At 42.3% G+C, this 11418-nt stretch overlaps 1 protein-coding gene across 2 annotated transcripts; it reads right to left on the bottom strand.

Moving 5' to 3' along the window:
• Positions 1-1590: 1590 nt before the first annotated feature.
• On the bottom strand, positions 1591-11188 carry LOC106588328 (protein disulfide-isomerase A3). 2 transcript variants are annotated; one of them, XM_014177199.3, is made up of 13 exons: positions 10900-11188; positions 10398-10476; positions 9643-9760; positions 9458-9565; positions 9129-9258; positions 8711-8824; positions 8393-8518; positions 7816-7998; positions 3468-3576; positions 3176-3304; positions 2893-2972; positions 2700-2757; positions 1591-2198 (listed from the first exon to the last, which is right to left on the bottom strand). In XM_014177199.3, exons 1-13 carry the CDS (start codon positions 11058-11060, stop codon positions 2109-2111), a joined length of 1485 nt encoding a protein of 494 aa, XP_014032674.3. In that variant the 5' UTR covers positions 11061-11188; the 3' UTR covers positions 1591-2108. The 2 variants fall into 2 exon arrangements, with proteins under 2 accessions (XP_014032674.3, XP_014032675.3); XM_014177200.3 differs by having other exon boundaries at positions 10819-10937.
• Positions 11189-11418: the final 230 nt, after the last annotated feature.

Here is an 11418-nt window from a genome sequence, read left to right on the forward strand (position 1 = left end):
ACTGAGTTACAGTTCATATGAGGAAATCAGTCAACTGAAATAAATTCAATAGGCCCTAATCTATGGATTTCACATGAATGGGAATACAGATATGCATCTGTTGGTCAAAGATACCTTAAAAAAATGGGCCTCGGGATCTCGTCATGGTATTTTGTGCATTCAAATTGCCATCGATAAAATGCAATTGTATTCAATTGTGTTCGTTGTCTGTAGTTTATGCATGCCCATACCATAATCACACCACCAGCATGGTGCACTTTGTTCACAATGTTGACATCAGCAAACCACTTGCCCACACAACGCCATACACGTGGTCTGCGGTTGTGAGGCCAGTTGGACATACCGCCAAATGATCTAAAACGACGTTGGAGGCGGCTTATGGTAGAGAAATTAACATTAAATTATCAGCTCTGGTGGACATTCCTTCCCTCAGCATTCCAATTTCACACTCCTTGAACTTGCTACATCAGTGGCATTGTGTTGTGTGACAAAACTGCACATTTTAGAGTCACCTTCATTGTCCAAAGCACAAGGTACACCTGTGTAATGATCATGCTGTTTAATCAGCTTCTTAATATGACACCTGTTAGGTGGGTGGATTATCTTGGCAAAGGAGAAATGCAAAATTTGAGAGAAATAAGCTTTTGTGCATATGGAACATTTCTGGGATTTTTAATTTCAGCTCATGAAACATGGGACCAACACTTTACATGTCGTGTTTATATTTTAGTTCAGTATGTCCGACAATGAGTATGTCCAACACAAAAAACATATATATATTAAAATATATTTTTTTGGGGGGGGGGGGGGGGGCTCGCCAGTTGGGGAACGCTGCACTGTGTCCAGAAAACAAAATATGTATTCACTGATGTAAGTATGCGTACTGTGTTACTACGTTGTACGACAGTAGACTATTGTCTGACTGTTTTCCAGAAGAAAGTCAGACACATCAAATACCTTTTTTTTTTTTAAATGGTACCAGAATCGTTTAAGTGAGAAAACACCAAAGACATATCTCAATTTCTTAGCAGATCAAAAATAAACTGTAAGGATAATGGGTCCTCTGAGTGCAAAACTCTAGCAACAAATAAAATGTACATCAATAAATTAAGGCTCGGTCAAAAAAGAGACAATTAAGATAGCAAATATCCTTTGTTTTCACACATTATGTACAAAGTATGTTGCTTACTGTATACTCTATTCAATAAATATGACTACCCACACACACGTCCTTCATGGCCACATCCAAACATCGTACAGGCCTTTCAGAAGTTAGTTGCTCTAAAAATTCCTGGCAAAATGGCATATAATTTTGTATGCAGTCAGGAGGCAGATAGATCAGGAGTGGTTGGTTGGTTGTTGGTGCTGTCTGGAATGACACCAACTCAGTAGCTCAAGCGCACATACAAAAAGACCAGCAGGTATTTATACCCATCTGAACTTTTTTTTAGAACTAGGAAATATGGAGCCATTTCAGAGTATTTTACACAAGCAAGCATCATTGGTGGAATGGATGGTATGGCTTATTATGGTGAGGAAGACAGATGGTTCTGAGATAGAGGAGAGATGGTAAGTCAAGATCTATATACCGTAGAAACAAATAGGTGTTATTACAGTATCATTATACAGCATATATTAATCTCACGGTATTTGATGCATGACAAACCTGCAACAAACTGATCCTTGGTGAGTTCATGCTGTTGATGTACATTTTGATTTTGCCTTTATATGAATGTAAATTGGGAAGGTTTGGTTCAGTCTTATGCCAAGACAATCAGCCTCATCTCTCTTCCAGGTCACTTGACATTAGAAGCTGGCAGTCCTCACTCATTGTTTCTCTTCTTCTGTAGAAATGCTATTCCTCCTCCTGATCAATTACAAGGGGCTCTGTTCCTGGAGAGTCAATCGTGGAACTTGGATTTCATTCAAATCTGTTGTTTCAAGGGAAAAAAACTTTGTGGGTAGAGTTTTTGGAGTGTTATTTTATCAGAAATAAAGAATCTCAGCAGAAGTTATGACTCTTCAGGAACAGTGTATCCACAACCGCAATTCCAGGGGTCTCAAGCTACATTTCCCATCATACACCCCTGCCATCGCCTAACTTCTGTTCACAAGTCTTCTCTCACGCCGCTGACAACGGGGATGTGCGAGGCTTCTCTCTTCAAGTACTTGATGAAGTCCTTCACTTCACGGGCTCCCTGGAATTACAGAGGAAAACAATTTATGCTCCCCTTGTAACTCAACATATACAATCTTTGATACATCAGTATTTGCAGTGTTTCCCCTAGGATTTCTTTTCAGCAGCGGTGGCAAATCTAGTGGGTGAAGCTGTTTTGCGAGGCATTGCTTTCAGTCATTGAACTTCCTTCAAACTGCACACAGAGACATAAAAATGGTATCCATTAGTTTATTTGACTCTTGGTAAGTAGAAAAAGGGATTCATTGCGAAAATCGTGCACTATCCCTTTAAAAGCATGTTTCGGCAGAAACATCTATATATGCAAAGAAATCTCCCTCTCTCTCTATATATATATATATATATATATATATATATATATATATATATATATATTTCTTTTAATAATATTTTTGGGGAATGGCGGGACGCCGCTGCTAAATGAATATATGGGTAACACTGGTATATGACTAGTTTGTGTCTGCTTATGTAAACTGGTAATAACAGTGTAGGGAGATTTCACCTCATATCGTTTGGGCTGGTCCTTCTTGTCTGCCCGAGCAAAGTAGATGGTGGGAAACCTACAGAACAATACATGAGAGAGTGAGAGAAACGCAATGAATGAATGACCAGAGACAGTGTGAAAATGAATGGAAAGATAAGTGAGAGCTGATAGAAGGGAAAGGATAACCAGGCGATAAAGTGTGGTGTCTCACCCTTGCACATCAAAGCCTTGTGGAACATCATTGGCTGTGGCGTCCATCTTGGCAATGACAATATTAGGGTCAGAGTAGAGCTGAGGGGAGAAGAAAACAGGAGAAATAACCAATGAGAACAAAAGGGTTTACTTGGCTTTAGCTCTTTTCCTTAGTTTATTGACAAATCACAATATTAAAGGAAAGCCATAATAGTAAACAGTGGCAGTAAATAAAATATTCTGTTCTAGTTTGAAATGACTTAAAATGTGGCATTGGTGAGTCTGTATGTAGTCTTTCTCACCTGTTCTGCCAACTCCTTGTACTTGGGCTCCAGGCTCTTACAGTGACCACACCAGGGGGCATAGAACTCAATCAGCACGTCCTTCTCAGGGTCATTCACAATCTCCTCAAATGACTCTGCTACCACTACCTGGGAGTGGGCGCGCGCGCGCGCACACACACACACACACACACACACACACTAAATGTGAATTGTTGTGACAACAAAATCAGAAACACAAATGTACTGTGATTGAGTATTGAATAATAACACAGAAATACACACACTCGTACACACAGACAAACAAACATACCTTGACAGGACCCTTGTTTTTCTCAGGGATGGGCTCCGACTTGATGTAACGTTTTAGCCGTCCAGCAAAGTAATCCTCCAGGAATCTTTCCAGGGACTTCCCATCTCTCCTGTTAAATAGGTTCAACAACAAACATAATTAGTAGGGTTGTATGTGGTAGAACTTAAAGGTTAGACTTAAAACCTCAACTAAACTCAGCAAAAAAAGTAACGTACTCTCACTGTGAACTGCGTTTAACATTTTAACATGTCGGCCTAGGAACGGTGGGTTAACTGCCTTGTTCAGGGGCAAAACGACAGATTTTTACCTTGTCAGCTCGAGGATTCAATCTTGCAACCTTACGGTTAACTAGTCCAACGCTCTAACCACCTGCTTTACATTGCACTCCACAAGGAGCCTGCCTGTTACACGAATGCAGTAAGAAGCCAAGGTAATTTGCTAGCTAGCATTAAACTTATCTTATAAAAAATAATCAATCATAATCACTAGTTAACTACACATGGTTGATGATTTTACTAGTTTATCTAGCCTGTCCTCCATTGCATATAATCGCTTAGGTACACGTTGCTCCAACCATAAACATCAATGCCTTTCTTAAAATCAATATACAAGTATATATTGTTAAACCTGCATATTTAGTTAATATTGCCTGCTAACATGAATTTCTTTTAACTAGGGAAAATGTGTCACTTCTCTTGCAAACAGAGTCAGGGTATATGCAGCAGTTTGGGCCGCCTGGATCGTTGGGAACTGTGAAGACTATTTCTTCCTAACAAAGACAGCCGACTTCGCCAAACGGGGGATGATTTAACAAAAGTGCATTTGCGAAAAAAGCACAGTCGTTGCACGAATGTACCTAACCATAAACATCAATGCCTTTCTTAAAATCAACACACAGAAGTATATATTTTTAAACCTGCATATTTAGCTAAAAGAAATCCAGGTTAGCAGGCAATATTAACCAGGTGAAATTGTGTCACTTCTCTTGCGTTCATTGCACGCAGAGTCAGGGTATATGCAACAGTTTGGGCTGCCTGGCTCGTTGCGAACTAATTTTCCAGAATTTTACGTAATTATGACATAACATTGAAGGTTGTGCAATGTAACAGGAATATTTAGACTTATGGATGCCACCCGTTAGATAAAATACGGAACGGTTCCGTATTTCACTGAAAGAATAAACGTGATAGTTTCTGGATTCGACCATATTAATGACCTAAGGCTCGTATTTCTGTGTGTTATTATGTTATAATTAAGTCTATGATTTGATAGAGCAGTCTGACTGAGCGATGGTAGGCAACAGCATGCTCGTAAGCATTCATTCAAACAGCTCTTTCGTGCGTTTTGCCAGCAGCTCTTCGCAATGCTTCAAGCATTGCGATGTTTATGACTTCAAGCCTATCAACTCCCGAGATTAGGCTGGTGTAACCCATGTGAAATGGCTAGCTAGTTAGCGGGGTGCGCGCTAATAGCGTTTCAAATGTCACTTACTCTGCATGGGTAACACTGCTTCGAGGGTGGCTGTTGTCGATGTGTTCCTGGTTCGAGCCCAGGTAGCAGCGAGGAGAGGGACGGAAGCTATACTGTTACACTGGCAATACTAAAGTGCCTATAAGAACATCCCATAGTCAAAGGTATACGAAATACAAATCGTATAGAGAGAAATAGTCCTATAATTCCTATAATAACTACAACTTCTTACCTGGGAATATTGAAGACTCATGTTAAAAGGAACCACCAGCTTTCATATGTTCTCATGTTCTGAGCAAGGCACTTAAACGTTAGCTTTCTTACATGGCACATATTGCACTTTAACTTTTTTCTTCAACACTTTGTTTTTGCATTATTTAAACCAAATTGAACGTTTCATTATTTATTTGAGGCTAAATTGATTTTATTTATGTATTATATTAAGTTAAAATAAGTGTTCATGCAGTATTGTTGTAATTGTCATTATTACATTTTTTTTTTAAATCAAAAATACAAAAATAAGGAAAAATAAATAAATAATAATTTAAAAAAAAAGCTAAATTAATATTATTATGAATGATTTTTTTCCCCCTGAATTTTTAAAATTATTCTAAATGTTTTTTTTTTATGAATTTTTTGTTTGTTTTTTTGTTTTGTTTTTTAAAAATCGGCCGATTAAATCGGTATCGGGCCTTTTTTTTGGGGTCCTCCAATAATCGGCATCGAAAAATCATAATCGGTCAACCGCTATTCTACAGTGCATCTCCTCATGGTCTGCACCAGATTTGCCAGTTCTTGCTGTGAGATGTTACCCCACTCTTCCACCAAGGCACCTGCAAGTTCCCAGACATTTCTGGGGGGAATGGCCCTAGCCCTCACCCTCCGATCCAACAGGTCCCAGACTTGCTCAATGGGATTGAGATCCGGGCTCTTCACTGGTCATGGCAGAACACTGACATTCCTGTCTTGCGAAAAATAACGCACAGAACGAGCAGTATGGCTGGTGGCATTGTCATGCTGGAGGGTCATGTCAGGATGAGCCTGCAGGAAGGGTACTACATGAAGGAGGAGGATGTCTGCCCTGTAATGCACAGCGTTGAGATTGCCTGCAATGACAACAAGCTCAGTCCGATGATGCTGTGACACACCACCCCAGACCCTCCACCTCAAAAATCGATCCCACTCCAGAGTACAGGCCCCGGTGTAACGCTCATTCCTTCGACAATAAACGCGAATCCGACCATCACCCCTGGTGAGACAAAACCACGACTCATCAGTGGAGAGCACTTTTTGCCAGTCCTGTCTGGTCCAGCGACGGTGGGTTTTGCCCATAGGCGACGTTGTTGCCGGTGATGTCTGGTGAGGACCTGCCTTACAACAGGCCTACGAGCCCTCAGTCCAGCCTCTCTCAGCCTATTGCGGACAGTCTGAGCACTGATGGAGGGATTGTGCATTCCTGGTGTAACTCCGGCTGTTGTTGTTGCCATCCTGTACCTGTCCCGCAGGTGTGATGTTCGGATGTACCGATCCTGTGCAGGTGTTGTTACATGTGGTCTGCCACTGCGAGGACGATCAGCTGTCCGTCCTGTCCCCCTGTAGCGCTGTCTTAGGCGTCTCACAGTACGGATATTGCAATTTACTGCCCTGGCCACATCTGCAGTCCTCATGCCTCCTTGCAGCATGCCTAAGGCATGTTCACGCAGATGAGCAGGGACCCTGGGCATCTTTCTTTTGGTGTTTTTCCAGAGTCAGTAGAAAGGCCTCTTTAGTGTCCTAAGTGTTAATAACTGTGACCTTAATTGCCTACCGTCTGTAAGCTGTTAGTGTCTTAACGACCGTTCCACAGGTGCATGTTCATTACCGTAATTTCCGGACTATTGAGCGCACCTGAATATAAGCCGCACCCACTGAATTTGTCTATAAGCTGCAGGTGCCTACCAGTACATTGAAACAAATTAACTTTACACAGGCTTTAACGAAACATGGCTTGTAACAAAAATAAATAGGCTTTAACGAAACACGGCTTGTAACAAAAAATAAAAAATTAGCAGTAAACAGTAGCCTACCAAGAAAGTCAGTGGTCACTATCTTCCTCCTCCTGTGCACTGAAACCACTGAAGTCATCTCCTTTCAAAAAAAATTGAAAGCGGGAAAAATCCATATATTAGCCGCGTCATTGTTTAAGCCGCGAGGTTCAAAGCGTGGGAAAAAAGTTGCGGCTTATAGTCCGGAAATTACGGTAATTGTTTATGGTTCATTGAACAAGCATTGGAAACAGTGTTTAAACCCTTTACAATGAAGATCTGTGAAGTTATTTGGATTTTTACGAATTATCGTTGAAAGAAAAAAGACCAATTCTTTATTTTTATTTTCTTCACCTGTTTTTTCTCCCCAATTTCGTGGTATCCAATTGGTAGTTACAGTCTTGTCTCATCCCTGCAACTCCCGTACGGACTCGGCAGAGGCGAAGGTCGAGAGCCATGCGTCCTCCGAAACACAACCCAACCAAGCCGCACTGCTTCTTGACACAACGCACATCCAACCCAGAAGCCAGCCGCACCAATGTGTTGGAGGAAACACCGTACACCTGGCGACCGTGTCAGCGTGCACTGCGCCCGGCCCGCCACAGGAGTCGCTAGTGCGCGATGAGACAAGGATATCCCTGCCGGCCAAACCCTCCCTAACCCGGACGACGCTGGGCCAATTGTGCGCCGCCTCATGGGCCTCCCGGTCGCGGCCGGCTGCGACAGAGCCTGTACTCGAACCCAGAATCTCTAGTGGCACAGCTAGCAATGCGATGCAGTGCCTTAGACCACTGCGCCACTTGGGAGGCCCCCCGATTTATTTTTTTCGCTGAGTATATATGTCTGTAACTCACGTGAACTCCTCCCTCATGGTGTACTTGAAGCCCTGTCGTGTTCTGATGGTTACGAAGGGCAGATCTCCTCCGTCCGACGCACCCAGACCAAACTCCTCCTCCAGCTCGTCCACAAAGTCCCTGCGATTGGCCACTGCAAAACTCAGGCCCTGGGACGCAAACTGATAACCCACCTTCATCACCCTGAGAAGAGCAAATGAACGTCATTTAATAATAATGATAAGAGACTTATATACCACCTTGTATACAATATTTGGAGTTCAGGTATTATATGTAGTGTATGTAGGATAAGATCGAAATCAAAATACATAATACAAGAGAATACATATCTACATTACTACTTGGTCACACTTTACGTTGCCCAATGACCATGTAAGGTAATAATAGTATTTCAATATCATCCCATTAAAAAAAAAAGAGTGTAACATAATTGTAACCAATACAATAATAACATACCTACTATGAATTCAGTATCAAATTAAAAACAGAACTGACTTAAAAGAGAAAGTTGCTATTAAGTGTGGGTCATCTAATATGAGTATGGTTTAAAGTGTTGTGGTATTGGAGGTGTACCAACCTGTTCCGCCAATAGTTGGAGCCTTTGGGGTTCCGAAGGTAGTCCAAATCATAGTACGCAGTCAACAAGTCCTGCCCCTTCAGCTTATCTCTGTTCTCATTGGTCAGATGGGGGCACATTCCGAAACTGACCAAAGGAAACAGGAAGACCAATAACGTTAGACGCTCAAGTGGAGGTAGAGGGGGAAACAGAGTTGGAGAAATGAAAAAGAGAGACTGATATGATAGAGAGAGAGATAAGAGAGAGATAGAGACACTAATGTAACACAGACATTCAGGTGATGGATTTAGAGTAGACAGACGGGAGCAGTAGTCTTACATGTTGTCTCTGATGAAGCGGCGCAGTGTGTGGGTGGTGATGGTCTCAGTAAAGCGCAGCACGCTCTCCTCAAACTTACCGCTCAGCCTTGGGGGCCTGAACAGCAGAACACTCCTGGAGAGACGCAGGGGAGAGCGATAAGACGGTAGTTGATCAGTCTGTTGGTCACACCATGTACAGTCACACTATAGCAGTGTTTCTCAGTCCATTCCTGGGTGTACACAATTTTGCTCTACCCCAGCACTAAGACACCTGATTTACCTCAACAGGGTTATCTTGATCTCACTCTCTATCACGCTCACTTCTTCCCATTCTCTTCCCATCCCTCCCCATCTCTCTACCCCTTCCTCCCACTCACTCACTCACTCACTCACTCACTCACTCACTCACTCACTCACTCACTCACTCACTCACTCACTCAGTGTCCACCCCGTGTTTGAGGCCCAGGGTCATGTTGATGGTGTGGGCAAAGCGGAAATGGTCCCTCATGGCGCCGGCCGCCTTCAGAAACTCTGCCAGCTGAGCAGTGTCAGGCCCAGAGAAGAAACCTGGGAGGGGAGAGATAAATATGGAGAGAAAGTACATTAGCCCTTTCCAACACTGCCAGTGTTGGCGTCCACCATGTTGCATTCACCTCTCACAAGGCTTTTCAGAGCACTGGACATCAATTAAATGATGGCCAATGTGAAAAGTACAGATTCAGTTAAGAACAAACAGGTAACTATACTCTTCTAGAGTACTACGTACCCACTACACTGGCGTCAAAGTGGTTGACAAAGGCCTCGACGTCTGCCTCGCTGCGCAGGGTAACCGAGTTGGGTCCAGCCTGCTTCTTCATGTAGTGGACAATCCCATCTGTTTGTATGCAGACAAATGCATTAGTAGGCCTACATGATTAGTGCATTTTAAATAACACTTAAAATCACACACACCTGCTGAGCGTGGTCCGTCATAGGACGAGGAGTCTTCTCCGTTTCTGAAGATCTTGAGCGTGGGGTATCCTGTGACTCCGAAACGCCCGCATGTGTCTGGGCTCGCTGTGCAATCCACCTGAGGGGTGAGAGAGTGAGATGGATGGAAGAGATACAGAGGATGGGGAGGTAGAGAGAGAGGGGGGGAAGGCTCTATTTAATGAGTGCATTTCACACTACTTTTGGATTATAATTGTATTTTAAGGCTCGTGTGAATGTCCTGCTTAATATAATATTTGTGTCATCATCGCAAATCAACTGCATTATACTTAAAAAAACACTTCAACCCGAAAAATTGCTCTTTGGCTAGCTTTTGCTACAGCCTATGTAGCAAAACAACTGCTGCATCCAAAAGTTATTTTGCAAAGATCACAACCAAACATAATCTTAGCAACTTTTCAAGCAAGAATCGAAACATCATTGTAAGCATATGAGAACCCAGAAAAGTTATTTTGTTTAGAAGTAATAAAAACGTAAATCCTGGATGTTTCATGGGCGAATATGTCGATGCCTTTCTTACTGCAGCCAAGAGTTGGGTGCATCTGTGCGTGAACGTCGACGTCACTGTGTCGTGTACCGGAAAGGGGTCTATAAAAGTATATTATCCCTTTCATATAATGTCCCTGGGTTATATAAATATCTACTGTACCACAAATTGGCAAACAAAATAAATTGGAAGCTATTCTGACAAAGTGTGTGTGGTATCTACATCATACCTTAGCAAGTGGCACTGTTCCTTTCAGTCGACTGGCCGCGGTCTCAAAATCTGGGGCTAGTTTCTTACAATGTCCACACCTGCGAAGCAAATAATGATAAAATAGATTACTGGAGATATAATCCAAGGAACTGAATATGAAGTGACAGGCAATGCAAATGATACCATAGTTATGCGTGGGTATAAATGTGTTATACCTGTAAAACTCATAAGCAAATTGGGGTTATAAAGACATATTGCCAATTTTGAAAACATATCAATAGCGCAGATACTATTTGCACATAACGGCCAACATGCCGCTAGCTAGCTTGCATTGATACAGTAGCTACTTGCCTTGAGCTTGACAGCTGAAACAAAGAATATAGTTAGCTGGCTAACGGAACATGTCTTGGACAGTTGCCTAGAATAGATACTGTACTTACATATTTGCCTTAAATTACATTGAATGTCTATGAATGACAATGGATAAAGCCATGAGGGAATGTTTCCATTTGTTCTCTCACCATGGAGCGTAGAATTTCACTAACATCGTCTCGTGCTCCGCTGCCAGGTAATCGAAATCCGCGTCCCCTAGCTCTAGCACGTCACCCCGTGCGACTACCGCTCCACAAAATATCACAACCGATAACGTGAAAGCAGGGATGAGCGACAAAAAGGATGCCATATTTCTAAATCCTTCAAGTGAACAGAATGATCAAATAAAATACAGAAACATAAAGAGAGGCCATATGTTGTGGAAAAGAGGACCCTCGCTGTCACCCTGCGGCTCCTATTTCGGGAAAAAGACGAGTGGGCAATTGAAAGGCGGGACATAAACGGAATATGACGGAAACTGACCTTGTCATTGGTCGAGGAGGACATACATTGATGCGATGTAAGTAGTACATCGGTCCACTTTGATGTCAATCATAGTGCAACCAAGGTCCATATCATCACACATGACCAAATGACAGGCTTCATACAGTACAAGTACAGAACACCTGTCCCAAATATATACGCCATCAATTAACAGACATCAAATA

Source organism: Salmo salar, chromosome 27, assembly GCF_965601325.2.
Source record: "Salmo salar chromosome 27, fSalSal1, whole genome shotgun sequence".
NCBI classification, from domain to species: Eukaryota; Metazoa; Chordata; class Actinopteri; order Salmoniformes; family Salmonidae; genus Salmo; species Salmo salar.

Excerpts from the sequence above, each read along its gene's own strand:
- LOC106588328 (XM_014177199.3), bottom strand. The coding sequence starts at position 11,060 with ATGGCATCCTTTTTGTCGCTCATCCCTGCTTTCACGTTATCGGTTGTG. Across the intron at positions 7,999-8,392 it reads TCCAACTATTGGCGGAACAG|GGTGATGAAGGTGGGTTATC; the intron begins GTTGGTACACCT and ends TGCTCTTCTCAG. Across the intron at positions 2,199-2,699 it reads ACCAGCCCAAACGATATGAG|GGAGCCCGTGAAGTGAAGGA; the intron begins GTGAAATCTCCC and ends CTGTAATTCCAG.